Source organism: Bos grunniens, chromosome 9, assembly GCF_055505025.1.
Source record: "Bos grunniens cultivar Pamir isolate PY7600 chromosome 9, Bosgru_T2T1.0, whole genome shotgun sequence".
Classification (NCBI taxonomy): domain Eukaryota; kingdom Metazoa; phylum Chordata; class Mammalia; order Artiodactyla; family Bovidae; genus Bos; species Bos grunniens.
Window position 1 is genome coordinate 70292424 of NC_141173.1, and position 26391 is coordinate 70318814.

Genomic DNA, 26391 nt, shown 5'->3' on the forward strand with positions numbered 1-26391 from the left:
TGGAATGAAAACTGACCTTTTCCAGTCTTGTGGCCACTGCTGAGTTTTCCATATGAGAAATGAGAAAAGCCACATGCAAATATCAGAAACAGTTATATGGCCAAACAGCATATGTTTTCTTATGCTCTACTTGAGAAATCTTGAGGAGGAATTGAGGTTTGCTAAGTAGACAAAGAATGAGCCTAGATGGGAGCAGTCTGCGTTGTAAATAAAGGTATTGTAATGTCCCTGTGCTTTTGCATTGTCTGTGACTTTGAGAACTTCCCTGAGTGCCCTCAACATGTTCTTTTCCGGTTAACATGACATTCATAGTCAGTGTAAATGGGCTAACTGCAACCAAATTCGTGTTTCTGCCTCTGATCTTTTTGATTCCAGCAACTCATAAAAACAATACCACGAAGCAATGCCGCATATTCTCTTGGTGCTTTTTGTGAAGTGGCTTGTTTTACTGGGAGTTGTCTATCACCTCTTCTCTGACAGCTTTCCTTGCCACTTGATACCCCCAAGGATCATCCATCTCTTCTCAGTGTTAGGACAGCGAGAAGTAGGTGTCAACAACAGATTCAAAACATAGCTGTAGTGGCTTTGTTTTTACTTACTACTTGCTGAAAGGTGCAGTATTGTAAATGTTAGATATAATGCTGGGGTAAAGAGTTTCTACTTTTTCTTTCTCTAAAGCCTCAAGATTAAACAAAGCAGTAGTGCTAAACGCAAGTATATAAATAGAGGGATTAAGGGGATGACCTCTCTGAAAAGCCTCATGGTGAGATGCATAGATGCTCTAGCATTAAGTAAGTTAAAAAGAAGAACTGAGAAATACTGGATGCTGAAACAAACAGCTGGTTTAAAAAATGCAGATAATCTCTGCCAGTGTTTTAGTTGATTATTTGCATGTTAGCAGTAGAGGAATTCTTCTTACAGTCTGGATACTTTGGATAATTTTTACTGTGTGTAAGTAACATTACAAACTCTTTGCCATCTCCCTTTATAAAATTCATTTACTATGGATGTATAATTATCACTCTATTTATTAATACTAATGCAGCATATTAAATGTAGGTGTTTTAGATGCTACAAATTCTCAAGGCAATTTTCACATTGGTTTTAGCAATGATAGTATATATGATTATATCTTAAGAATGATTAGTATTCTTAGAATTTTAATCTTTTAAATAGTGAAAGAGCTTGAATATTGTCATTCTGTTCTTTTTCAATTTATTTGTGTTCTCCACTTACCCTGAATCTGAGTCCAAGCCCTCCCTCTTACTAGCTGTGTGTCCGTCAGTAAGTGACCTGATTTCTCTGTGAATCAGTTTCCTTATCGGGGGATAATAATGGTACTAATCTCAGAGGGTTATTGCAGTTATTAACTGAGCTAATAAGTTCTTAGAGTAGTGCCTGTACATAGTGAATACTATGGGAGTATTTTCTAGTATTGTGAAACTGATGGTAGAAAGCATCACTTTTTTTTTTTTCAGATTGGTACAGATCAATGAGCAAAGTAGAACTGTTTTTTCTATTTCCCATCACTCGTTAACTTTTTCATCTCTGAAGTTACTGACAGGCCTGAGGCAGGGTGTTAGGGCTCCAGCCAGGGAGGAAATAGGCATTGCTAGACAGAGGGTCCAGGCACAGCCCAGGCTGACAGGCAGGCTGAGAGCAGCAGGAGGAGGAGATGGGAAAGCTGCAAGGCAGTTCTCAGCCAGGGATGCTAGGCACTGGATCTGAAACCACCATGCTATTCGAGAACACACTGGCTGTGCGGTGGAGACTCCTCATGTCTTTCCGTCCCTGTCATGAACAGGCTTGGATGGACTGAGCCTGAATGGGAGGGGTCTCCGTTTTTCCCACTGAGAGGGGCTGAGGGAAAGACTATAGCTGACAAGGAGGTCATCAAGTGTCTGTATCCGGGGAAAGATGGAAGTAAAACAGTACAAATAAGTGAAAAATGTAGTTTTGCCAAGAGACAGAGTCATTAAGAATTGTAAAGTAAGATTTGCTTCAGGGAAGCCCCTTGTGGATAGAGAATCTTTTTATAACTTTGAATTACCAATATGTAACTTTTCACTAGGAATAGTGATCATTAAGAATAAGTTTAGGGACTTTCCCTGATGGTCCAGTGGCTAAGACTCCATGTTTCCAATGCAGGGGGCACAGGTTCAATTCCTGGCCAGGGAACTAGATCCTGCATGCTGCAACTAAAATTTGGCACAGCAAAATAAAGAAACAGAGAGATGAATAAATATTAAGAAAAAATAAAATGTGTGGGCTCTCTGGGAAACAGAAAGTCACTGAAAACCCACTTTAAAAAATAATTTTAGTTTTCTCACTGGTATCATATCACTAAAGATATATAACTTTTTATCACTTATGAAAATGAACATAAAAGATTACCATTCTTTTATCAGCTGATGCCTAAAATGACAGGCCAGTTTGGATTGAGTCTTAATTTGCATCTTGAATTTTTATTTCATACCATTATCACAGAAAACATGCATTTCTTTCATAGCTGCTGGGTAACAGAAATAAACTATTGGAAAATAACAGAGCTCCAGGAATATCAAACTTAACCTCAAAAGGACACTTCTTTTCTTTTTGGTCTGATATGCAGCCTGTACATTTTTGCATCATGGAGGTTGTAATCATTATAATAAGATAACAAGTAACAGTATGAAATTATCTTTTATTATAAAAAAATTAACCTTCTTAACAAAACTGGCATCCCATTGTTTTTCTGATCACAATAACTTTGTTGTAGAAACTAAATTTGAATAATAAATATTTTATCTTTCAGAACCTTAGCTGAATGATTTTCACATTCAGATTGTTAACTAATATGAATTTTCTTATTTTGTGGCTGTTTACTTCCTAAATTGAAAATAGAGATGGATGCATAGGCTTATAAGACTGAGCCCTCTTTGGTACATATTAAATTTTGCACATCATGATATGATGAATGCTTCCTGAGTAAATAATATCCATGAGTTATCAGAAGCAGCCATCAGACGATTGTAAAAATACACTCTCAATGGCATTTTTCCTGTATTGGCTGTTTGGGTGCCAAGTAACAATCGAGAATGAAGTCCCTCCGGGTTTCATGGTCCACTGTATCAGAAATTATCATGTGGCTGTGAACAGCACTGATAGTTCTCCCTAAGCTATACCCGAAACTAGGCCAAAGGGAAGTAAAACTTCAGTCATTTCTGACGATTAATTAAGATAGTCTTGAACAAATTTTGTTTGATGTTTCTTGTCACTAATTTATTGTTTCAAAGTGTGACATTCTGTCTTTAAATTCCTATTTTCTCCTTCAGTGTTATGATGTATAATTGATGTCAGTTATATTGGTTACAGTTATCAATACAAAGCCTTAAAGATACACCCTGTTCCTTATTAGGCAAAAATAATTTTCAAGCATAGTAGTAGACAGTCACCAGGCATATTCAGCATTCCAGGATGCAGCACCCTCAGCATGGTTTTGTTGAAGATACCCTACATGTTGTTTGAAAGAATCCCAACTCTCTCAGCCTTTACAGGTCAGATTTTCCTGCCTCTAACCATTTTTGAGGCTTTTCTTTGCACTTTCCTAATATGTTATGGGCTTCCCTGGTGGCTCAGATGGTAAAGAATCTGCCTGTAATGCAGGAGACCTGGATTCAATCCCTGGGTGGGAACATCCCCTGAAGAAGGAAATGGAAAGGACAGTGGGCTACAGTCCGTGGGGTCACAAAGAGTCTAACATGACTTAAAGACTCAACAACAACAACATGTTAAGCTTCCATCTTTTCTTTAAATGATGAGGTACCTTGGAAAGTGTCTGGGCTATGAAGAAGGGAAGCAAAGACTAATTTGTGGTCCAAAACCTGAAAACCATCTTTTTTAGCTTTAAAAATATAGCTTTGCAGTCTGATGTCTCTGGTAATAGTTTGAGAACCCTCTGGATCCATTTGGAAAATTAGAGGCTGCTTAATCTTACTCTATAGATACCCAATTTTGATGTACTTGTTTATTTTTTTGAATGAAAGTCCTTTCCTTATTATGAAGGAGAAATACCACTTGCTGCCGCTGGATAGTGAGACTAATTCACATAGATTTTACTAGAAAAGAAATATATTTACAAGAGACAAAAGAGCCTTAAAAAAGCCCTGCAAAATATATTGTCAAACAAAAAATTCCCTGGAGAACAAGGACCATGCTAATATTATATAACAGACAAAGCTGTTCTGGATACTTTTATTATTGAAGATGTTTTCTGATCAGAGCATGTAACTTTTAGTACGTCCTAAGGTCTCCTGCCTCTTTGAACCACAGCTCTCTCTGTAAGTTATGGGTTAAAGAACTAAGTTCATTTCACTCTCCAGTAAAAAATAGCTTCTTGAGATTCATGTTGGAAGTCATCTGTGGAGAATTCTTACAAAATAGTTGGTACTTACTTTTTGCTAAATCTAAATTAATTAGCCTAATAGATTAGAGTAGCTTTTATGTTTCCTTTATTCCTTATTTTTTTTTAAAAAATAGTGACATCTTACAAAACTGAAATGGAGATTATAGTGGCCATACAATGCTGGCAGTGGTATCTTGAAAATTGAAGGTCTTAATTTTTCTGCTAAGTTATCACTGATCTTTTGTCTGTTCAAAGGGAATGAATGACACCCTTTCCCCATCCCATCCCCACACAACAAACACACACAAATGAAAAAGCATTGGAAAGAGAAATAAGATGGTCAGTTTCCATTTACTCAGAACTTTTCCCCCCTGAGATCTTACCTATGATTTTCAGTAGTCTTTCCTAATAATAATTATCTACAATATATTATAGCATTTACCATATTTCACTGTTTTAAGCACTTTTATAAATTGACTAATTTAGTGCATATAGCACTTAGAGGTAGGTATGATTGTTAGCCTCATCTTATGGATAAGGAAACTGAAATGAAGCCACATGGCTGAGAAGTGGCCAAGCAGGGACTTGCCCTCATGCACTAACTGACCCTCAGCATTAGGCTCTGCTGTCCCTCATGGACTTCTGCTCACCAAATCAAAAGAAATCCATTCATTTTCTTTCTTGCTGAACTCTGAATGAACAGCATTTGATGTTGTCAGCTATTCTCTTCTTGAAACTTTATCCTCCTTTGCACTTGTGACAGTTGCTTATCGAGCCCTGCTTCATGTCAAGCACTGTTCTAGGGACTGAGGATGGTGGTGGTTTAGTTGCTAAGTCATGTCTGACTCTTGCGACCCCATGGACTGTGTAGCCTGCCAGGCTCCTCTATCCATGGGATTCTCCAGGCAAGTATACTGGAGTGGGTTACTATTTCCTTCTCCAGGTGATTTTCCCAAGCCAGGAATTGAACCCGGGTCTCCTGCATTGCAGGCAGATTCTTTACTGACTAAGCTATAAGGGAAGCCCATAAGCTATAAGGGACTGAGGATATATATTTCAGAGAATAAAAATTAGACAAAAATCCTTGAGCTCCACACAATCCTTGAGCTCCATATTCTAATGGAGAGAGACAGCTAGACAGACAGTGACATAAACATGAACTACATAATATGTTAGAAGATGGTAAGTGCTATGGAGAAACATAAGTATGTATAGGGGGAGAAAGAGAGAGAGGGTTTGGGAGGGCTGCTTGGGGAGGAGGGATGGTGTGGTTAAGTGAAGCCCTATTGTTGTACAGTTGCTAAGTTGTATCTGACTCTTCACAATCCTATGGACTGCAGCCCACCAGGCCTCCCTGTCCCTCATTATCTCCTGGAGTTTGCCCAAGTTCATGTCCAATGAATCGGTGATACTATCCAACCATCTTATCCTCTGCTGCCCTCTTCTCCTTTTGCCTTCAATCCTTCCCAGCATCAGGGTCTTTTCCAATGGGTCATCTGTTTGTGAACTTCAGCTTCAGCATTAGTCCTTCCATTGAGCATTCAGGGTTGATTTCTCTTAGGACTGACTGGTTTGATCTCCTTGCTGTCCAAGGGGCTCTCAAGAATCTTCTCTCACACCACAATTCAAAAGCATCAATTTCTTAGGCATCTTTTTATATAAAAAGGTAATAAGTGAAGCCCTATTAAGAAAGTAATATTTGAGGAGAGAATTAAAGGAGATGAGGATGGACGATGAAGATATCTGGGGAGGAGCATTTCAGGAAGCAGGGACAGGCAGCACAGGGACTGTGAGGTAGGCTCTACCTGGCTTGTTCACAGAAGAGTGAGGAGGTTGGGGAGGCTGCTGAGGGATGAAGGCGAGAGTGGTGGACACGAGGCCCACGAGGTCCAGGGACAGCAGATCAGGACCCTGCAGGCGGGTTGGGGCAGTTTGGCTCCTCTGAGAAAAATGGAGACCCTTTGGAGAATTTTGAGCAGAGGATGACATGATCTGGGTGTATGTTTTCATAGGATCAGTTTGACTTCCAAAGAGAAAACAGTCAGGAAGCTCTTGGGATAATCCAGGTGAAAGAAACAAGTGCTTGGACAGAGGTGGCAGGGGAGTGGTGAGAACTGGGTGTGTTTTGAAGGTAGAACCAACATGATCTGATTGGAAGTAGGGCTAAGGGAAAGAGGAGAATCAAGGATGACCCCAGGGTTTTCAGCCTGATCAAGTCGAACATGGTTGCTGTTAACTGAGGTGGGGAAGTCTGAGTGAAGTGGTTAGGAAAGATCAGGAGCTCAGTTGAAACACATAGCTCAACAAAAATATGTTTTATATATATATATATATTTTTTTTTTTTTTGGCTGAGGCATGTAGGATCTTAACTCGGAGAGAGTTCAACAATAAACATGTTCAACAATAAAGAATTGAGTGAATAAATTGTATCTCCATATAATGGAATACTATATAGAAATATTTTTCACATTTATTTATTACTTATCAATATTGTCATATTAACTGAAAAAAGCTTATTATCAAATGCTACTCATGGTACAACTCATGCATAGGAAAAATAAAATATATAAAATTTTAGTAGTAGTTTGGTGTGATTTTAATTTTTTTTCTATCTGCATTTAAAAATTTTTGGTGATTTTTGTGAATAAAAAGGGAAAGTACATATTCTAATTATACTTTAGTTAGATTTATATAAGTATATATAAAGGAAGAAGGAAATGGCAACCCACTCCAGTACTCTTGCCTGGAAAATCTCATGGACAGAGGAGCCTGGTAGGCTACAGTCCATGGGGTTGCAAAGAGTCGGACACGACTGAGCTACTTTACTTTACTTTATATAAGTATAATTTGAAAATAACATACATGCATAGAGAAAGACTTGAAGAATATATATATCACAGGGTTAATGTGTTAATATATAAATAACAGGGTCATAAATGATTTTTCATTTCCTTTTTTTTTCTATATTCTTTATATTTTCTGAGTTTTAGAAATGACAGATATTTCCAGGGCAATGTAAATATATATGTATATATATATATACACACACACACACACACACACACACACACATTTAAAGGAAAAGTTTGCACATGGCCAGCTAGTAAACCTGCCCTGTAAAGTACTATATCTTCATCTCAACGACTGTGTTTTGGGACTATGAGGCAGGTATAGGACCATGTATAGTAAGGGGAGAGGGAGACATTCTTTCCCATGTTTGGGGGAACTACCAAGTTACTAATTTTTCAACAACAAGCCCTATTTCTGCTATGAAAGCACACAGAATCAGGAGGTGCAGGTAGAGGAAAACTTGAAAGACCTATTGACTCCAATTGGAATAGCCTTTAATTGTCTTTCAGATGATTCTTACATAAGGAGTTTAAAAATTGCATCCATTTATTAAAATGGATGCAAATGTTACGTTCTACACACTATAAAATGTTACATTCCATGTCATTGAAAATTTCTCCCATTTCTCCATTGTCTTTGGAGATGATTACTCTTCCTTGATACCTCAAATTTCAACTTGATATACCTTATTAATTTTGCTCAACATTCTTCAATTTAAAAAAAAAAAATACAACTCATTCCAGGCAGAGAGACTTTAAAAACAACTTTACAGCAATTTTGTGGCATCCATTTTCAGATGCCAGCAGGCAAGACTGTATATCAAAATGTACTATCAGGTTCTAAGAAAGTGATAAAGATATGAATTGGTTGCCTAAATGAAATGATTGATTGATGTGATTTTGTCTTGTCATTTCAAGGGAGTGAAAAAAATAGACCCCAAATTATATGAAAAATTTATCGGCCATAGATTTGGAGAAGAAGTGGTACACTGTATAGATCTTTGCTCCATGCTGAAGAAAAAGCAAAGTAATGGCTATTATCACTGTGAGTCTTCAATTGTGATTGGTGAGTGGCATTTAAAAATTATTATCTTTGGTTTTGATTTCTTCAGCGTCATTTTGTTTTGGCAAATGTTTGTGTTGTATGTTTTTCTCAGTGCCATATTTTCCTAAACATTATGTTTTGACAATAATACATTAAAAATTTTGTGGAACATATTTATTATTTATATTTATCAGTCAAGATTTCAGTACCAATAGTTTTTATGCTTCTGTGCTTTAAAATATAATCATCATGAAGTCTTGAAATGTTGATTCAAAATTCATTTCAGTGTAATTTTATTTTGTGAATATGAAAAAAGCATTTTCATCAGTGAAGGCCTATATGATCACAGCCTTCTGTGACAGCTATTTTCATCTTTGCTGCTTTTAATTAGGAATAGACTGTGCCAGGCCAGAAAGTTTCACTCTGAGAAGAAAAAGCATAGGTGGCCTGCAGAGATCGAAAACTTGTCTTTCAATTTTTTCCTTAAGAAAAATATGTTTTGAGGGGAGACCAAGATTCATGCATAAATGCTCTGTCATCTTATGAGGGAGATGGCTTGTGATGAGACAGATTCATACACAGTTATGTTTCCAAGTACAGAGCATGTACACCAAAAGAAGAATGTGAAAAACTAGAACAGGGGTATTTCTCGTTTGCAATGTGGCTGTCTTTCAAAGGAACCTGATCTGTTGTGTTTGAAATTTACTGTTTCAAGCTGGGCAATCTTCTTACAAAATTGTGAACTTCAAGACAACATCATTTGTATACTTTTTAAGTGATGTGAAAATAGAGAAGATAAAAACATGTATCTAAATATCTCAAGGGTCTTCAACCAAGGTACTTTCTTGCCACCATCAAGGTCAGCTTGAAGAAAACCTATGGAAATATACATCCTGAAAGAATCTTTATACAGAAAGTATTTTTAAAATGTTCAAGAAGACACTTTTATTTCTAAATTCTCATCAGAGAAGCCATTTTACCTTCCAAAGATCTTAGCCCTCTTAAACAGAAGATATTCAGTATGTCATTTGAATTTTGTGTTCTGAAACATGTCAAGTGTGTTTTAAGGAAGACTTTTTTGTTTTCAGAACCTCTGTAGGAGAGCTGGCTTCCATCAAAGTTTTGATGCGGACCAAACATTTCTCTTTAGGTTCACTGTAAAAAGCAAATTTAAATCCTTCTTGCATAATACAGATTTTGGCTAGCTTTCCATATCTTGTCTGTAATTACTTTAGGCCAGCCTTGAAGGAGAACTCAGTGCTTCATTGCCTCTCCCACTCCTATTTTTTTAAAAAAGAGCAACATGTAGATTTTACTGAAGGTATTGTGGGCTTGCATTATGCAGCTCACAGCATGGATCGCCAATATTGCCATTACACAGCTCTGTTCAGCTCACCCCAAATTACTATGCTCCACTCACTGAATTTTCTTTTACTGCTCCTTTCCAGCTCGGTTTCTAAAACTCCCCTTATCCCAGGCAATTTCTCTCGACTTTTTCTCTCAGGCTCTTTATCTCTCATCCTTTTCTAACTCAGAGCAATTTAGCTTCTTTCAAATTTCACCCATATGGATCATTAAGATTATTTAAAAAATGGTTTTTGCCTGTTGCATATAATCTGTATTCTCCTACCATTCTGAACATTACTGTCGACATTGAAAATGATAATTATTTTATAATCATTAACCAATTTTAATACACACTAGAGTCTTATATTTGCTGTGGATAATTACTGATTTTCTTGATCTTACCTGAGTTTTACAGCAGAAAATATTGGGCAGGATTCAGGACTCTTTCTTTGTAAGTTTCATTTCTTGTTCAGATTTTTTTGTATTATCTTTAAAAAAGTTTTTTTATTGGAGTATAGTTGATTTACAATGTTGTGTTAGTTTCAGGTGTACAGTGAAGTGAATCAGTTTTATATATATATATATATATATATATATATATATGTATTTCCCCTTTTTCAGATTCTTTTCCCATTTAAGCCATTGCAGAGTATTGAGTAGAGTTCCCTGTGCTATACAATGGCTCCTTATTAGTTACATATTTTATGTATAGTGGTGTGTATATGTCAATCCCAATCTTCCAATTTATCCCTCGCCCTCCTTTACCCTCTGGTAACCATAAGTTTGTTTTCTACATTTGTAACTCTATTTCTGTTTTGTAGATAAGTTCATTTGTACAATTGTACCCTTTTTTTTAGATTCCTCATATAAATGATATCTGTCATATGGTATTTGTCTTTCTCTGTCTGACTTGCTTCACTCAGTTCGACCATTTCTGGGTCCATCCATGTTCCTGCAAGTGGCATTATTTCCTTCTCTTTTTTGTGGCTTAGTGATAATCCACTGTGTCTGTGTTCCACATCTTCTTTATCTATTCCTCTGTTAATAGACATTTGGGTTGCTTCCATGTCCTGGCTGTTGTAAATAATGCTGTTGTGAACACTGGAGAGCATGTATCTTTTTGAATTATGGTTTTCTCCTGATATATGTCCAGGAATGGGATTGCAGGATCTTATGGTAGCTCTATTTTCAGTTTTTTAACGAGTCTCCATACTGTTCTTCATAGTGGGTGTACCAGTTTACATTCCCACCATCAGTGTAGGAGGGTTCTCTTTTTTTCACAACCTCTCCAGCATTTATTGTTTGTATAATAGATTTTTGATGATGACCATTCTTATCAGTGTGAAAGTGAAAGTCTTTCAGTCTTTTGTGACTCTTTGCAACCCCATGGGCTGTAACCCACCAGACTCCTCTGTCCATGGAATTCTTCAGGCAAGAATACTGGAGTGGGTTGCCATGCCCTCCTCCAGGGGATCTTCCCAACCCAGGAATCAAACCCAGGTCTCCCTTATCTCAGGTGGATTCTTTACTGTCTGAGCCACCAGGGAAGCCCTCCTGACCAGTGTAAGGTGATATCTTATTTGTAGTTTTGGTCAAATAATTAGTGATATTGAGTATCTTTTCATGTGCTTTTTAGCCATATGGGTGATTTCTTTGGGAAAAGGTGTTTTTTAGATCTTCCACCCTTTTGTTCAGATTTATTTGGCTGACATTTGGTATGGTTGCTCTTTAATTTGATCCTAATTCAAATATAATGTCTGTTTCCTGAACCTTAAAACCAGTATTGTGTTGTATACAGAGAATGGGACAGATTTCAGATGATCATAAGATATTTTGTGTTCAGAATTCTAGAGTAGAATTTGGGCTTCAGGAACTCTGGGAACCTCCTGAAATTATTCATAAAAGTGTATATATAGATACATATGTGAATTTTTTGGCGGAGAGAATTTTTAGATTTGCATATTTCCCATCTTAATTTGTTAATGGTGCATTCTTGGATAATACTGGATTTCAAATCACTGATCTTCTTTTCAGCTGTCTCAGTTATATTGTTTAGGACATTTTAAAAATACCAATGACTATATGCTTCATTTCCAAGATTTGCAGTTGATTTTTATCATATTTTCCTGCTTGGCTCTTTGCTTATGGATGTATTCCTTCATTTATCTCTTTGATGATTTCAATATAAATAATTTTGAAAATTCTTATCATATTTGAAGATCCAGTTCCTATGAATTCTTCTATTTGTTGGGTCTCTTGTGGCACTTGATTTTCTCTGGTGCTTTTAAAGTTTTTCTGAGAACTCATTTAACTATGTATGTTTCCCAGTCATAACCCCATGTGTGGTTTTGCAGATGATTCAGCCCTGGTCCCACAGGGTAATTGCTTTGTATTAGAAACTGGCAGCAGCAAGCTATTTTTGTCCATCAGGAGTTGGATTTCATTCTTCTTGTGTCTCTTAATAGTTTGTGAGGATTTTTTTTTTTAAGAGTAAAGATGATTAGCCTTTTGCTATATTGGCTTCAGATATTTGCCAGGTTTTATTTTGCATTCAGTTTTGGTCACAAGAAATTTTTCATATTAGATGTTTTTTAGTTTTGTAAAATTATAGATACAAAAATTCTGTGATTTCTTTAATTATTGTGACTAGAGTCATCTCCAAACTAAAAATTTGATACATTTTCATTTATATTTTCCTCTGCTTTTTTGGTTATTTTTACATTTGAGCTTTTCATCTATCTGGTGTGATCATTAATTAAGTACTCAGACACTCAGATTAAGAAAGAAATTCAGTTACTAAAAGTGGGTGTGAAATAGAGCTTTAGTTTTAGGAAGTTTTTTTTAGAATTTTTTTTGCACCCCACCAACCTTACTGTGTGTTCCGAAGATCACTAATTAGCAACCCTTCATGTTGTCTTGGGCTTCCCTGGTGGCTTAGTTGTAAAGAATCTGCCTGCTGATACAGGAGATGCAGGTTTGATCTCTGGGTGGGGAAGATCCCCTGGAGAAGGAAATGGCATCCCACTCCAGTATTCTTGCCTGGGAAATCTCATGGGCAGAGGAGCCTGGCAGGCTACAGTCCATGGGGTTGCAAAAGAGTTGGACACGACTTAGTGACTAAACAGCTACAACGTGTTGTATTAATACTGGACTAACACAGGGTTTTTGTTTGTTTGTTTTTATAATTGTTGCCAATTTAGGGGTAATTTTACTTAAAAAAAAAATCTGGGTTTCTGGTGCCTTTGAACAATCAAAAAATATGGCCACACCTGTTTCACGATCTTGAATGCAGTGATTTCCTGGGTGGGTACACCTTGAAAGCAGCTACCTTTTGTCATCCCCTCACTCTTGTTCTTCTTTTACAATTTGCTTAACTCAGTCACACTACCTCCGTGGTTCCTGACAGCATCTGAGTTTGGATCTCCTGGCAGCTGTTGCTGTTCCCTGGGCCTGCTTTAGGTTTCCATGCTGAGCATTTTCCTCTCCAACTTCTGTCATTGTGCATCTTTATCTGGAGTGTTAGGGGGAAGTTTGGTAGGTTATGGAGGCAATAGTCATACATTCAGATGCAAGAAAAAAGTACTACTTTTTAATTCTCATCAAAAATTTGGTTGATAATATGCTTGCTTAATATTGGGCTGTAACTTCTTACAAACCTAACTGCATTCATTAATCATTTAAAATACAATTTTTTTTTTTAAGTGTAAAACCAGTCCTTCCTGGTGAATCCAGGAATGAAATATAGCTCAGATGTCCTAGGGTGGTGAAAGCTCTTCTCTGTGAGCTACTTACTGGAGTTGAGTGTATTAATTTTTCCCTGGCAGCTCTGTTCCATTTATATTTCCTTTGGGAAAATAATTGACTAAATGACACCCTTTGGAAGATTGATGAGCAATTTAGTGCTTGCAAAGACTAGTTTACTTTCAGCTGTCAGATATTTCTCATAGGAGGCAGTGGAGAATTTGGAAAGGTCTAGAAGGTTTTTTTTTTTTTTCCAGGCCCGTGTACTTCTTTATAACTTCAGCAAGCAGAGGTACAAATGTGATTTTCTGGGAACCCTAGCTGTTTAATAATAATTACTCATCATTAATTTAATAAATGTTATTGCGTGTGTATGATGTGTATACTCCTCTTGGGTATCACAAGATACAGAGAAGTGTAAGACATAGTCCTTAAGAGTATACAGTGCCACTGGGGAGCTAAGACTACATCTGAAAAATGGAGAGGGAGGAGGAGTAGATGAATAGAGCTTCATCCATAACAATGATGGGTTTTGATAGGACACAGTGGAAGAAGCATATAACTTTAGCTTATAGGAGAGCTGGGCGTGGGGAGTTTCAGGGTTTAGATAAATAGGATGAGATGGATAGTAGAGAAAGGACACTGTCCAGGAACAATAGGTACAGTTTACAGGGGAGAGAAGCAGTACATTAGGAGGCAGGACAGAGCAGAGGTAATATTAGTGATGATATTAAAGTAGCCACTTCCTGTCATGGAACACCATTTTTTTCTCGAAAAATGACCTTTAGACATTTTTTGTTTCCATATTTGGGTATTTGGCAGCCATTTTCTTGAAATAAACCTGTCACATCAAAGAAAACTGACATCGTTTACCGCTAATAATAAAACTCAAGGTTTCAGACAATAGTAAGAATTTAAGAAAACTGATCTATTACTGTGAGTAGACAGATTCCTAAACTTCCCCACTTTTTTTAATGGAAAATTTTATACAGAAAGAGAACAGAGTAGAATAAGGAACTCGGTTTTCCCAGGTTGTTTTTATCTATCAAACTTTGTTTTTACTTTTTTGAGGTATAACTTACACTCAAGATTTGTACCTGTTTAAAGTGTATAAGTTGATGAATTTTTAACATATGTATGTACCTATGAAACCATTATCATTATCAAGATACTGAAAATTTCCTTTCCCTCAGACATTTATTTGCTCCTCTTTGTAATCCATAAAGACTTTCCTAGTAAGAAGATGTGATATTAATGAATTTTTTGATGTTATATAATGGAATATGTCAAAATATGGAGAATCTTTGTAACTCAGTGAATTTGTATTTTTAAAATGACTGATGTGTGTTGTTACAAAGACATGTGTGGATAAAAGATCCATTAATATTCAAGATAGACCAAAAGATTTGACTGTAAATAGTATGAAAGTTTATTGATCCATTTTAAGATTCAACATTGCAATTAAGCTTTAAGAAACTACAACTTGTTGAGTTTCAGTGTAATATCAAAGAATGTCCACAGTTATCTGAAAAGGCTATTATTCTCCTGCATTTTTCAAATATACTTCTCTGTGAGGCTGGATTTTTCTTATACTTCAAATGAAACAACATATTGCAACAGATTGAATGCAGAAACAGATATGAGGATAAATCTTTGATTAAGTTAGACATTAAAGAAAGTCACAAGAATGTAAAATAATGCCATTCATCTCACTATAAAATTTTTAATTAACAATATAGTTATTTTCACAAAACATTTGTGATGACATTATATATATAGTGAATTTATCATTGATAATTTGAAAAGAATGAAATACATTTAAAAATCTTTTCATTTCTAATGTAGTAAATATACCAAATAAACAAAAGCTCTTGGTGGGAGAGATTGTAGATAAGTATTAACAGTGTAGCAGAGTCTTGAGGCCAAAACATTTAAGAACTTTTGCTTCAGTACATATATCCAAGAAAACTATGAAAAAATTTATTCCTCAGACAACTCTCTAAGCTTAATTTTGATCAATATTTCCAACCATTTCTTTGAACAGATTAATTTTGATGGCTACTCAGTTATCTCTCTATAAAATATAAATGGTTTGATTCCTCTCTCCTTAATTTTTTTGTTCATCCCTTTAAAATTTCCATTTTAGCATCCTGTGGTTAAAAATGTGACAAGTAGAAAAATACCCAGGACTGACAATAGCATATCTATGTGAAATGATATGTTAAAATCATATTATGTGACACTTATATTCTGTAGGAATATAGGAATGCCTCTTTTGTGGTGGGCGGGGCCAAAAATTTTGGTCTTGTTTTCTTTTGCACAGACTGACAGGGAAATGATTAAGAAAATTTCATCTCTACTTAAACTGTTTAAGATGAATCTGTTTCAAGCATGTTAGAAGAAGAAAAAGTAAAAATACAGTTTATCACCTAAGGGAATTGTACATTGTTTTTTCACCTGAAAACTTTAGCGTCTAGAAATTTTCCCTGTTTAAAATTATCATGTAATTTAATGAGAGCTGAGTGCAAGATATTTAATTATTTACTCTATGGCACATAAATTGTGTGACCATGTAATTTATCATCCAAATGGTACCCTTGGAAGTGTACTTTGCTGAGTTAGAAGAAAACCAAGAAAACCAAGTTATCCTGGTTTAACAGACTTATGTCATCCTACCTAGAAATCATAATGTTCTTGAAAAGCAGAACCTTTGACATGGTAGAATATTATATTTCAAGTGCCAGTCTTGTTCCTTTTTATAATCTAATAGTCTTCTTACAGGTTTTCTTGATGAAACCTGTAAGAAAGTTTCCCTGATGAAACCTGTCTACTAAGAAGAAATTATTTAAAATTTAATTGTTATGCTCAAATAAAAATGAAAGAGAACTAATAGTTGGAACTCCCAGCTTGCTTTTTTACATCTGCTTGAATTAGAGGAAGTTGCAAGATAAGTAACTGAGCAAATTAATCTTAGTGATGGCTCACTGTATTTTAATGGGTAAATCAGTTATTAATCTGATGCTAACACAAAGTGGCAGCTGTGAAGGGTGTTTTGAAAATCCAACCATCTGTTGGCCTGGTTTCAAACCTTATGATTTATATTAGATGCCTTGGGAATCTTACATATGAAAGGGTTAGTTCAGTTCAGTCGCTCAGTCGTTCCCGACTCTTTGCAACCCCATGAATCGCAGCACGCTAGGCCTCCCTGTCCATCACAAACTCCCGGATTCACTCAGACTCACGTCCATCAAGTCAGTGATGCCATCCAGCCATCTCATCCTCATTCGTCCCCCTTTCCTCCTGCCCCCAGTCCCTCCCAGCATCTGAGTCTTTTCCAATGAGTCAGCTCTTCACATGAGGTGGCCAAAGTACTGGAGTTTCAGCTTCAGCATCATTCCTTCCAAAGAAATCCCAGGGCTGATCTCCTTCAGAATGGACTGGTTGGATCTCCTTGCAGTCCAAGGGACTCTCAAGAGTCTTCTCCAATACCACAGTTCAAAAGCATCAATTCTTCGGCGCTCAGCTTTCTTCACAGTCCAACTCTTACATCCATACATGACTACTGGTAAAACCATAGCCTTGACTAGACGGACCTTTGTTGGCAAAGTAATGTCTCTGCTTTTCAATATGCTATCTAGGTTGGTCATAAGTTTCCTTCCAAGGAGTAAGCGTCTTTTAATTTCATGACTGCAGTGATTTTGGAGCCCCAAAAAATAAAGTCTGACACTGTTTCCACTGTTTGCCCATTTATTTCCCATGAAGTGATGGGACTAGATGCCATGATCTTCGTTTTCTGAATATTGAGCTTTAAGCCAACTTCTTCACTCTCCTCTTTCACCTTCATCAAGAGGCTTTTTAGTTCCTCTTCGCTTTCTGCCATAAGGGTGGTGTCATTTGCATATCTGAGGTTATTGATATTTCTCCTGGCAATCTTGACTCCAGCTTGTGTTTCATCCAGCACAGCGTTTCTCATGATGTACTCTGCATAGAAGTTAAATAAGCAGGGTGACAATATACAGTCTTGACATACTCCTTTTCCTATTTGGAACCAGTCTGTTGTTCCATGTCCAGTTCTAACTGTTGCTTTCTGACCTGCATACAGATTTCTCAAGAGGCAGGTCAGGTGGTCTGGTATTCCCATCTCTTTCAGAATTTTCCACAGTTTATTGTGATCCACACAGTCAAAGGCTTTGGCATAGTCAATAAAGCAGAAATAGATGTTTTTCTGGAACTTTCTTGCTTTTTCCATGATCCAGCGGATGTTGGCAATTTGATCTCTGGTTCCTCTGCCTTTTCTAAAACCAGCTTGAACATCTGGAAGTTCACGGTTCACGTATTGCTGAACCCTGGTTTGGAGAATTTTGAGCATTACTTTACTAGCGTGTGAGATGAGTGCAATTGTGCGGTAGTTTGAGCATTCTTTGGCATTGCCTTTCTTTGGGATTGGAATAAAAACTGACCTTTTCCAGTCCTGTGGCCACTGCTATGTGGTAAATTTAACTGACAAATTAAACATCACTGCTAGAATGATATAGTGATAATTTGTGATATTGGATGTGAGTTTGAGTGAACTCCGGGAGATGGTGATGGACAGGGAGGCCTGGCATGCAGCGATTCATGGGGTCGCAAAGAGTCGGACACAACTGAGCGACTGAACTGAACTGAACTGACTGATGATATATGCGTATAGCCTTTAAGTGTATTTTAAGAAACATGAAAGTAAATATTGAATTCCAAATAAAAAGAAAAATGAATGAAATGATTAGAAGGCAGAGTCTGCAGTCAAAGGGAACCATTAAGATATAGGAAATTAATGTTAGAAAAGCCTTCTGATTGCCAAACATTATGGATAACTGGCCCATCACATCACCTAATTGCCTCTGAACACATTTTTTTTTTAACCAAGCTAGTATATTAATGTTTTAAAAGTACTTAGCACAATGCCTGACATAAAGTTATAAAAATGTTAGTTATTAAGATTAACAGCAGTAATAGTTATATTAGAATACTTATTGTAACAGTACTTATTCCTGACATCAGAACACCCACTCAGATTATTATAAATTTGCTTTATTCCTAATGCTTTCCTTAAATTGGCATGGTATTAACACTGGTACATTTCAAAAATAAAAATACCATATATAAATAAAATGCATGTATATACACACATGCATATACTTACATGTGTTTATCCATCAGATACCTTTGTATGCGTGCTCAGTCACTCAGTCATGCCCAGCTGTTTGCGACCCCAAGGACTACAGCCTGCCAGGCTCCTCTGTCCATGGAGTTTCCCCGGGCAAGAATACTGGAGTGGGTTGCCATTTCCTACTCTAGGGGATCTTCCTGACCCAGGAATCGAACCTGCGTCTCCTGTGTCTCCTGCATTGGCAGGCAGATTCTTTACCACTGAGCTGCATTATTTTATATTGCATATACATATTTATGTGTAATTTATGTATATAAATACAATGGTAAAGATAGAAAATGGACTTTATTATTTTGGGGGCTATGAAAAAAACACAGTATAGTGTTATTTATGTTTTGTATAAAATACCTAAAGCAATAACTGTTGCTAACAGAAAGAACAGCATTTTGTCAGTTCATGAACTGTGGCTCTATTTGATCTTATATTGACTACGGTATTCAGGGAAATATTTTGTTTTGGTTCTGGCTATGAGTAAAGGAAACTACATTTGATTATCACGTGGTTCATACCAGGGAACCGTAGCTGCCAAATATATTTTCACTGCTAACAGCTCCCATAAAAGCCAGAGCTTTTACTTAAGTCAGTCTTAACCTAATACACTTTAGAGAAAGAGAGTTCACAGTTGTGCTCCAGCTATGCATTTTTAGCAAGAATTTAGTTTATAAGTATGGCATGAGTGAGTAAAAGTCACTCAGTCATGTCCGACTCTTTGTGACCCCATGGACTGTACAGTCCATGAAATTCTCCAGGCCAGAATACTGGAGTGGATCACTGTTCCCTTCTCCAGGGGATCTTCCCACCCCAGGACTCGAACCCAGGTCTCCCGCATTGCAGGCATATTCTTTACCAGCTGAGCCACCAGGGAAGCCCTAAGTATGGCATACATTTATCTATATAGGATAGGTGTTTAAAAAAATTAGCATGCCACCCTTTATCGATGATTTACTTTTCAGGACTTTTTCTTTGCTCAGAACTATTTAGACCTTTTCAATCATTTTTCTAATTAAAAAACATTTTTCAATTATTTTATTTTTGGCTGCAATGGGTCTTCATTGCTGTGAGTGGGCTTTCTGTAGTTGCGGTAAGCCAGGGCTACTGTCTCGTTGCTGTGCAAGGGCTTTTCACTGTGGTGGCTTCTCTTGTTGCAGATCTCGGGCTCTAGAGTGCACGGGCTTTAGTAGTTGTGGCACACGGGATTAGTTGCCCCACAGCATGTGACATCTTCCTGGACCAGGGATTGAACCCATGTCCCCTGTACTGGCAGGTTACAATGTGAACCTACCTAGGTTACAGTGTGAACCTAACCTGGTGAAGTAGGTTACTTCACTGGACCACCGGGGAAGTCCCACTTTTCTAATTTTAAAGAGACCAAACAGTAAATACCACATTTCTATTAAAAGTTAAATATAAAACTCTAGAGGCCACAGGGGTTTGCCTGTTCTGAGTCCATTTTCTTCCCACCCTGATTCCTGGTTGGCAGAGCCCTTCTTTCCCTGTGAGACAGTGAACTTCAGAGCATGTGAGGTCCACTTTAGCCCTTCAGGTGATTGGTCCCATTCTTGCCAGTGATTAGTTTAGGAAGTGGCATGTGACCCAGTTCTGATAAGTGAGGGCAAGTCTGCTTGGGATCCCAGAGAAAAGTTTTTTTGATGATGCGTAATTTGTTGGGAAGAAGACATCATTATTTTTAGCTGGAAATTGTTGAATATACATGTGACCCTGGACTTCGCAGCATCTTAACCATAGGGACACTAGGGGACTTCACGCCTGATGTGCTGAGTATGGGAGACTGGAACATGACTGTTGATGATCTTCTTCTTTTTTAAATTTATTTTTAATTTGAGGGTAATTGCTTTACAATGTTGTGTTGGTTTCCGCTATACAACAGCATGAGTCAGCCGTAAGTATACATATATCTCCTCCCTCTTGAACCTGCTTCCCATCCGGCCCTTGATGATCTTCTTAAGCCACAGAATTAACCAACCTAGAGCAACTCTACCTTAGATTATAGGGGTAGTGACATTTAAAAATTTCTTACCATCTGAGTCGAGTTTCCCGTTACTTGCAGGTGAATGCATCCTAACAGATGTAACACAATTTGGATGTGAATTACAGAATGTATTAGCAGAAAATACTCAGTGTTTTATGTATATTTAACACAGTTCTGACAGTTACTAAAACTTTATGGTTGAATCTATAAACAAAAAGAATACTCACGTAGTGTACCAGGTGAGTGTCAGCCTAGGCCCTGGTGGATCATGACAGGTCCTGAGACCTGCCGAAACCAATCTTGATGTAACTGCATTTCATCTAGTATAAGAAAATTTTCTTTTCATTATCTTGGGGATTCCCTTTCATTCTTCTGTATTACTTTGTGTTATTAGAGGAAAAAAGAATTAATCATTATATCCTGAGTCATTAAAGCACCCTTTATTTGAAGTCTTCAGATACTTTACATCGCAGTAAATGTGACTGACTGTTGTGCTGTCAGTGAATCAAGACAAACAGTGAACCACTTTCAGAACTAAATATAGATTTGAGGATATTCTACGTAAAGAATTAGGACCTGTGGGAAAAAACCCAATAAGTTGAGAACTATAAAACCAAATTTTGTGTTGTTTACACTGTTAAACTACAAATAAACTCATTACTTATTGGTTAGCTTTTTGAAATATTTTTTTTTCTTCCCGTGAAGGATGTGTCTTTCTCTCTGAAAGGTGCATGGCATTAGAGGATTAAAGGCACTTGAATGAGAAAGCAGCCATGTCAGATAATGCAAATACTGGCCAGCAGATTAAGTGTATTCTCTGCTCTTCTTTCTTTTTTAAAATAGGTTTTAACATGCAGACATTGAACTTGCCTGTGAGTAACTCCTGTCAGCTTTTGTGAATTCATTGTTACTGCCTGCAAAGGAGGACAGACTGTAAAATGCAGACCTGAAGAGTATCTGTCTAGAGTAGATGACTGTTACAGGCCTTTGTCGCCCTGGTGCTGCTTTGCCTTCATAAAACTGCCGAATAGGATTTACCACAGTGTGAATTCTGGGCTTTCTCCTGCTCCCTTCATCGTGCCTACAGATGTGGGCCTCCTGCCCTCCTTGGGCCCAGGCTTTCTCTCTCACCTACTCTGGCAGCAGCCCCCGACTCAAGAGTTACCTCCACCCCAAGAGCTGATGTGATTATAATATTAGCACATACTCAGTGCTTCATAAATAGTGCCTGGAATCAGATAGATTTGATAAAATGGTGTAATATCAATTCAAGGTGTCTGTGTATAAACACATTGTAATTCTCAGCCTTCTCCCAGCCCTACTGCTGTCTGTTCTCTGAGCAGGGAAATAGATCATCCGCCCTAATTTATTCTCACTATTAAGGAAAAGGCTTCAACTACATCCACTGTTTAAGGTTGGGCCACATACTTAGAAAAGAACTGACTGAATGATAAGCATGGAGGCGGCATTTGAAAACTGGCACTCAGCAGGCATGCGTCAGCAGAGGTTGGGAAGGACATTGGGATTGATAAGGAAGGACTTCTTGTGCTGCTCTGATTGTCTGCTTGTTTCCTCTTTTTTCCTAAATGCACATATGCTGTATATGGTATGTTTTTCACATATATGAAAAAACACTTTCTCTTTCCAATTACATACTGAAATTGTACAGCATATGGCAGTTTGAAATACCTATAACTTTCAGTTTTTGAGAAAAACAGCTAAAGCTCTGTATAGAGAAGTTTAAAAGTCTTTGTTGAAAATATGACTAAATAAGAATAATGGTAAAAAATAATTCTTGGCTTCCAAATTTCAGTTAGATCAAGGTTCTTTTACCTGGTAATTTAAAAGGACTTCACCAGTGAGATTTGCAGATCATCCTTAAGGCTTTTCAGTTATAATTTTTCAGTCTTTTTCCCTTGCAGACAGATACTCATAAGAACAGGTTTCAAGCATCGATATATAATGTTGTAGTTTCAGAACCTTGCCCTTTGGGTACAGAAAGGCTACACAGATGTAGCATGATTGAAAAATGGAAGCACATCTGTTTGATAGATATATGCTTACTGTGGATTGATCATTGAAAACTGAAATTGGGTTTTACGGGAACATAGAGAAACAAAACAGTTTTGAGTAAGTCCATCCAGCTTTTTCAAGCCCAGATTAGCTGTTTGTTTTGTTGGTACCCTGATGTCAACATGAAAAATTGTGATATATTCCAAAACATCCCAATTTTCGTGAATTGTGTTTCCATCAATTGTCAAGCACTTCTAGAACTTACGTACCTTTTCACTGAAACAGTGACACTTCTTGCCATAACAGTTCCCATCAGCGTGCTACCTGTTTTATGAGGAAGTCTGCCTGGAGTGTGTTTTCTGTGCTTAAAGGCACGTCTCCTAAGGCTTGGTTCCAGAATTTGGAGGGATAAAGCATTTTCCCCCCTCTGTTTACACTTGATGATTTTATGTTCTCTTTGTCTCCATTCTTTTGACTAAAGGAACATTTACCTTTTATTTTCTTTCTCATTTGTTTCTGTAAGTTGTTAAACTCAGATTTCCTTTCTTAATGAACTGGAGGTCTCAGAAGAATTGGTCATTTCTACAGTTTTTTAGAGTCAAAATATTACAGTGAGATTTTTGAGTCAGACTTTTGTAACAAGGTTGCTCAGAAATCCACATATAAATGTTTTCAGTTATAGATAGAACATAAAGCCAAACAATGACACAGAGAATAGAGTCTTTGGTCATAGTTAAGAATTGTGTTTTTCACTGGAGACAGTAATCAGAGCTGATATTTCAAAGAACATGAAGAAGAGACAGCTGCCACCCCCTCATACTTTTAGTTGTATTCCTGCCATTGTCACCATTATAATAAAAATTCAAACAGCTATAGCTGATATGGGCAACTGTCGTCACCATGGTTGGTTTGCAGCCAGGCCTGTGAGAAAAGATAACATGAAAAGGTTATGTTTTAAATTTATGAACATGAAATCATAGCAGATATTTTTTTATCATTGACGTTAAACTTCTTTTTTTAATCTAGTTATGGTAGATCTCTATATATTACCGAAAGGAGTCTGTTTAACCCCTTAATAAAACCCCACTAATATTTTTGGGGATCACTTGTGAATGATCCGAGTTGCTCTTTTTTCCTGGAAGATGAATGCTTCCTGGGGTCATTCTGGTGCCCTGTGTTCTTCATTGAATCATTTCCCCAAGGCATGGCAGGCAGCTCCAACAAGGGATCTGTCTTTAGGTCCTTTGTTTTAAACTAGGATTATATTACTCTTGCACCATTAATAAAAGGATTTGGTGAAAAAACATAAGAAAACAAGGCATTTAAAACATATTGCCATAGAGCTTGGTTAAATAACTATTTTTCTGAACATTATTCTGAAATTGTAAGAGGTTTCATAAAGTGTTTGCATTGGCCAAAAAGTTTTCCGTAAGATGTTAGGTAAAATCCTTAATGAACTTTCTGGCCAACCCAATATATACCCGATACTACACACAAATTATATTAAATAACATGGGACTCTGCAATGAGATGCTCAGGGCTTATGCATCCAGACAGATTGAGTCCAGATCCCATTATTGTCACATGCTCTTGGAGAGATTTTGGCCAAGTTACTTTTCTGAACGTTTTTCTGAAGTTTTTCACCTGTGCAGTGGGGTTAGTATTAATAGTATCTACCTCAGAGCTGTGGTAAAGATGAAATGAATGAGTAAATGTAAAGCACTTAACATGTGCCTGGCAGGTGTCCAGTAAGTGTTAGTGATTATTTTTGTTTTATTTTTTCAAGTTGATTTTTAATTGGAGGATAATTGCTTTACATTGTCGTGTTGGTTTCTGCCATACAACAGTGCAAAGCAGCCATGTGTTAGTTGCTTAGTCATATCTGACTCTTTGCAACGCCATGGACTGTAGCTTGCCAGACTCCACTGTCCATAAGTATACACATATCCCCTCCTTCTTGAACCTCCCCCCCACCCCTCTAGTTCGTCACAGAGCACTAAGCCGAGCTCCCTGTGCTATACAGCAGCTTCCCACTAGCGGTCTCTTTTACAGGCAGTAATGTCTATACATGGACTTTCCTGGTGGCTCAGATGGTAAAGCGTCTGTCTACAGTGCGGGAGACCTGGGTTCAATCCCTGGGTCGGGAAGATCCGCTGGAGAAGGAAATGGCAATCCACTCCAGTACTCTTGCCTGGAAAATCCCATGGACAGAGGAGCCTGGTAGGCTACAGTCCATGGGGTCGCAAAGAGTCAGACATGACTGAGCGACTTCACTTTCCTTTCCTTTCCTAATGTCTATATTTCAGTGCTACTTTCTCAGTTCATCTCACCCTCTCCTTCCCCACTGTGTCCACAAATCTGTCTACATCTGCGTCTCTGTTCCTGCCCTATGTAAATTGATTCATCAGTACCATTTTTCTATATTCAGTATATATGTATTAATATACATACTTGTTTTTCTCTTTCTGACTTACTTTATATGACAAGCTCTAGGTGTGTCCACATCACTAGAACTGACTCAGATTTGTTCCTTTTCACGGCTGAGCAGTATTCCATTGTATATATGTACCACAACTTCTTTATCCATTCATCTCTCAATGGATATCTAGGTTGCTTCCATGTTCTGGCTATTGTAAATAGTGCTGCAGTGAACACTGGGGTACATGTGTCTTTTTTTGTTAATGGTTTTCTCAGGATGTATGCCCCGTAGTTGGATTGCTCAGTCATATGGTAGATTTACTCCTAGCTTTGTAAAGGAATCTCCATACTGTTTTCCGTGGTGCCTGTATCAATTTACATTCCCACCAACAGTGCAAGAGGGTTCCCTTTTCTCCACATCCTATTCAGTGTTTATTGTAGATTTTTTGATAATGGCCATTCTGACAGATATATCAGTTCAGTACAGTTGTGTTCAGTCACTCAGTCGTATCCGACTCTTTGCGACCCCATGAACTGCAGTACACCAGGCCTCCCCGGCCATCACCACTCCTGGAGTCCACCCAAACCCATGTCCACTGAGTCGGTGATGCCATCCAACCATCTCATCCTCTGTCGTCCCCTTCTCCTCCTGCCCTCAATCTTTCCCAGCATCAGGGTCTTTTCAAATGAGTCAGCTCTCCACATCAGGTGGCCAAAGTATTGGAGTTTCAGCTTCAACATCAGTCCTTCCAATGAACACCCAGGACTGACCTCCTTTAGGATGGACTGGTTGGATCTCCTTGCAGTCCAAGGGACTCTCAAGAGTCTTCTCCAACACCACAGTTCAAAAGCATCAGATATATCATGACACCACATGTAGTTTTTGGAGAAGGAAATGGCAACCCACTCCAGTGTTCTTGCCTGGAGAATCCCAGGGACGGGGAAGCCTGGTGGGCTGCCGTCTATGGGGTCTCACAGAGTCAGACACGACTGAAGTGACTTAGCAGCAGCAGCAGCATGTAGTTTTGATTTGCATTTCTCTAATAATGAACAGTGTTGAGTATCTTTTCATGTGTTTATTGGCCATCTGTGTGTCTTCTTTGGAGAAATGTCTGTTAGGTTTTCTGCCTATTTTTTGATTGGGTTGTTTGTTTCTTCTGATATTGAGCTGCATGAGCTGCTTGTATTTTTTGGAGATTGACCCTCTGTCAGTTGCTCGGTTTGCCATTATTTTCTCCCATTTTGAGGGTTGTCTTTTCATCTTGTTTATGGTTTCCTTTGCTATTAGCAATTACTTTAAATTTTAAATTACTACTTGATTGCATTTGTGAGTTAGGGAGACTGAGGTATGGCAGAAAATGAAGAAGAACTAGAGAGCCTCTTGATGAAAGTTA

At 37.6% G+C, this 26391-nt stretch overlaps 1 protein-coding gene across 7 annotated transcripts in view; it reads left to right on the forward strand.

Moving 5' to 3' along the window:
• The window catches only part of AKAP7 (A-kinase anchoring protein 7), a 123252-nt gene that overhangs the window by 59682 nt on the left and 37179 nt on the right, over positions 1-26391 (forward strand). For 6 of the 7 annotated variants that reach the window (XR_015132394.1, XR_015132395.1, XM_086316534.1 and 3 more), the window contains one exon: positions 8153-8300. The exons of the other annotated variant lie outside the window; for it this stretch is intronic. Coding sequence is in view for 4 of the 6 variants with exons in the window: in XM_086316534.1 (XP_086172660.1) it covers positions 8153-8300 (148 nt within the window). In the remaining 2 variants the exon portion in view is untranslated. The remainder of the gene's footprint in view (positions 1-8152; positions 8301-26391) is intronic. 7 annotated transcript variants of the gene reach the window in all.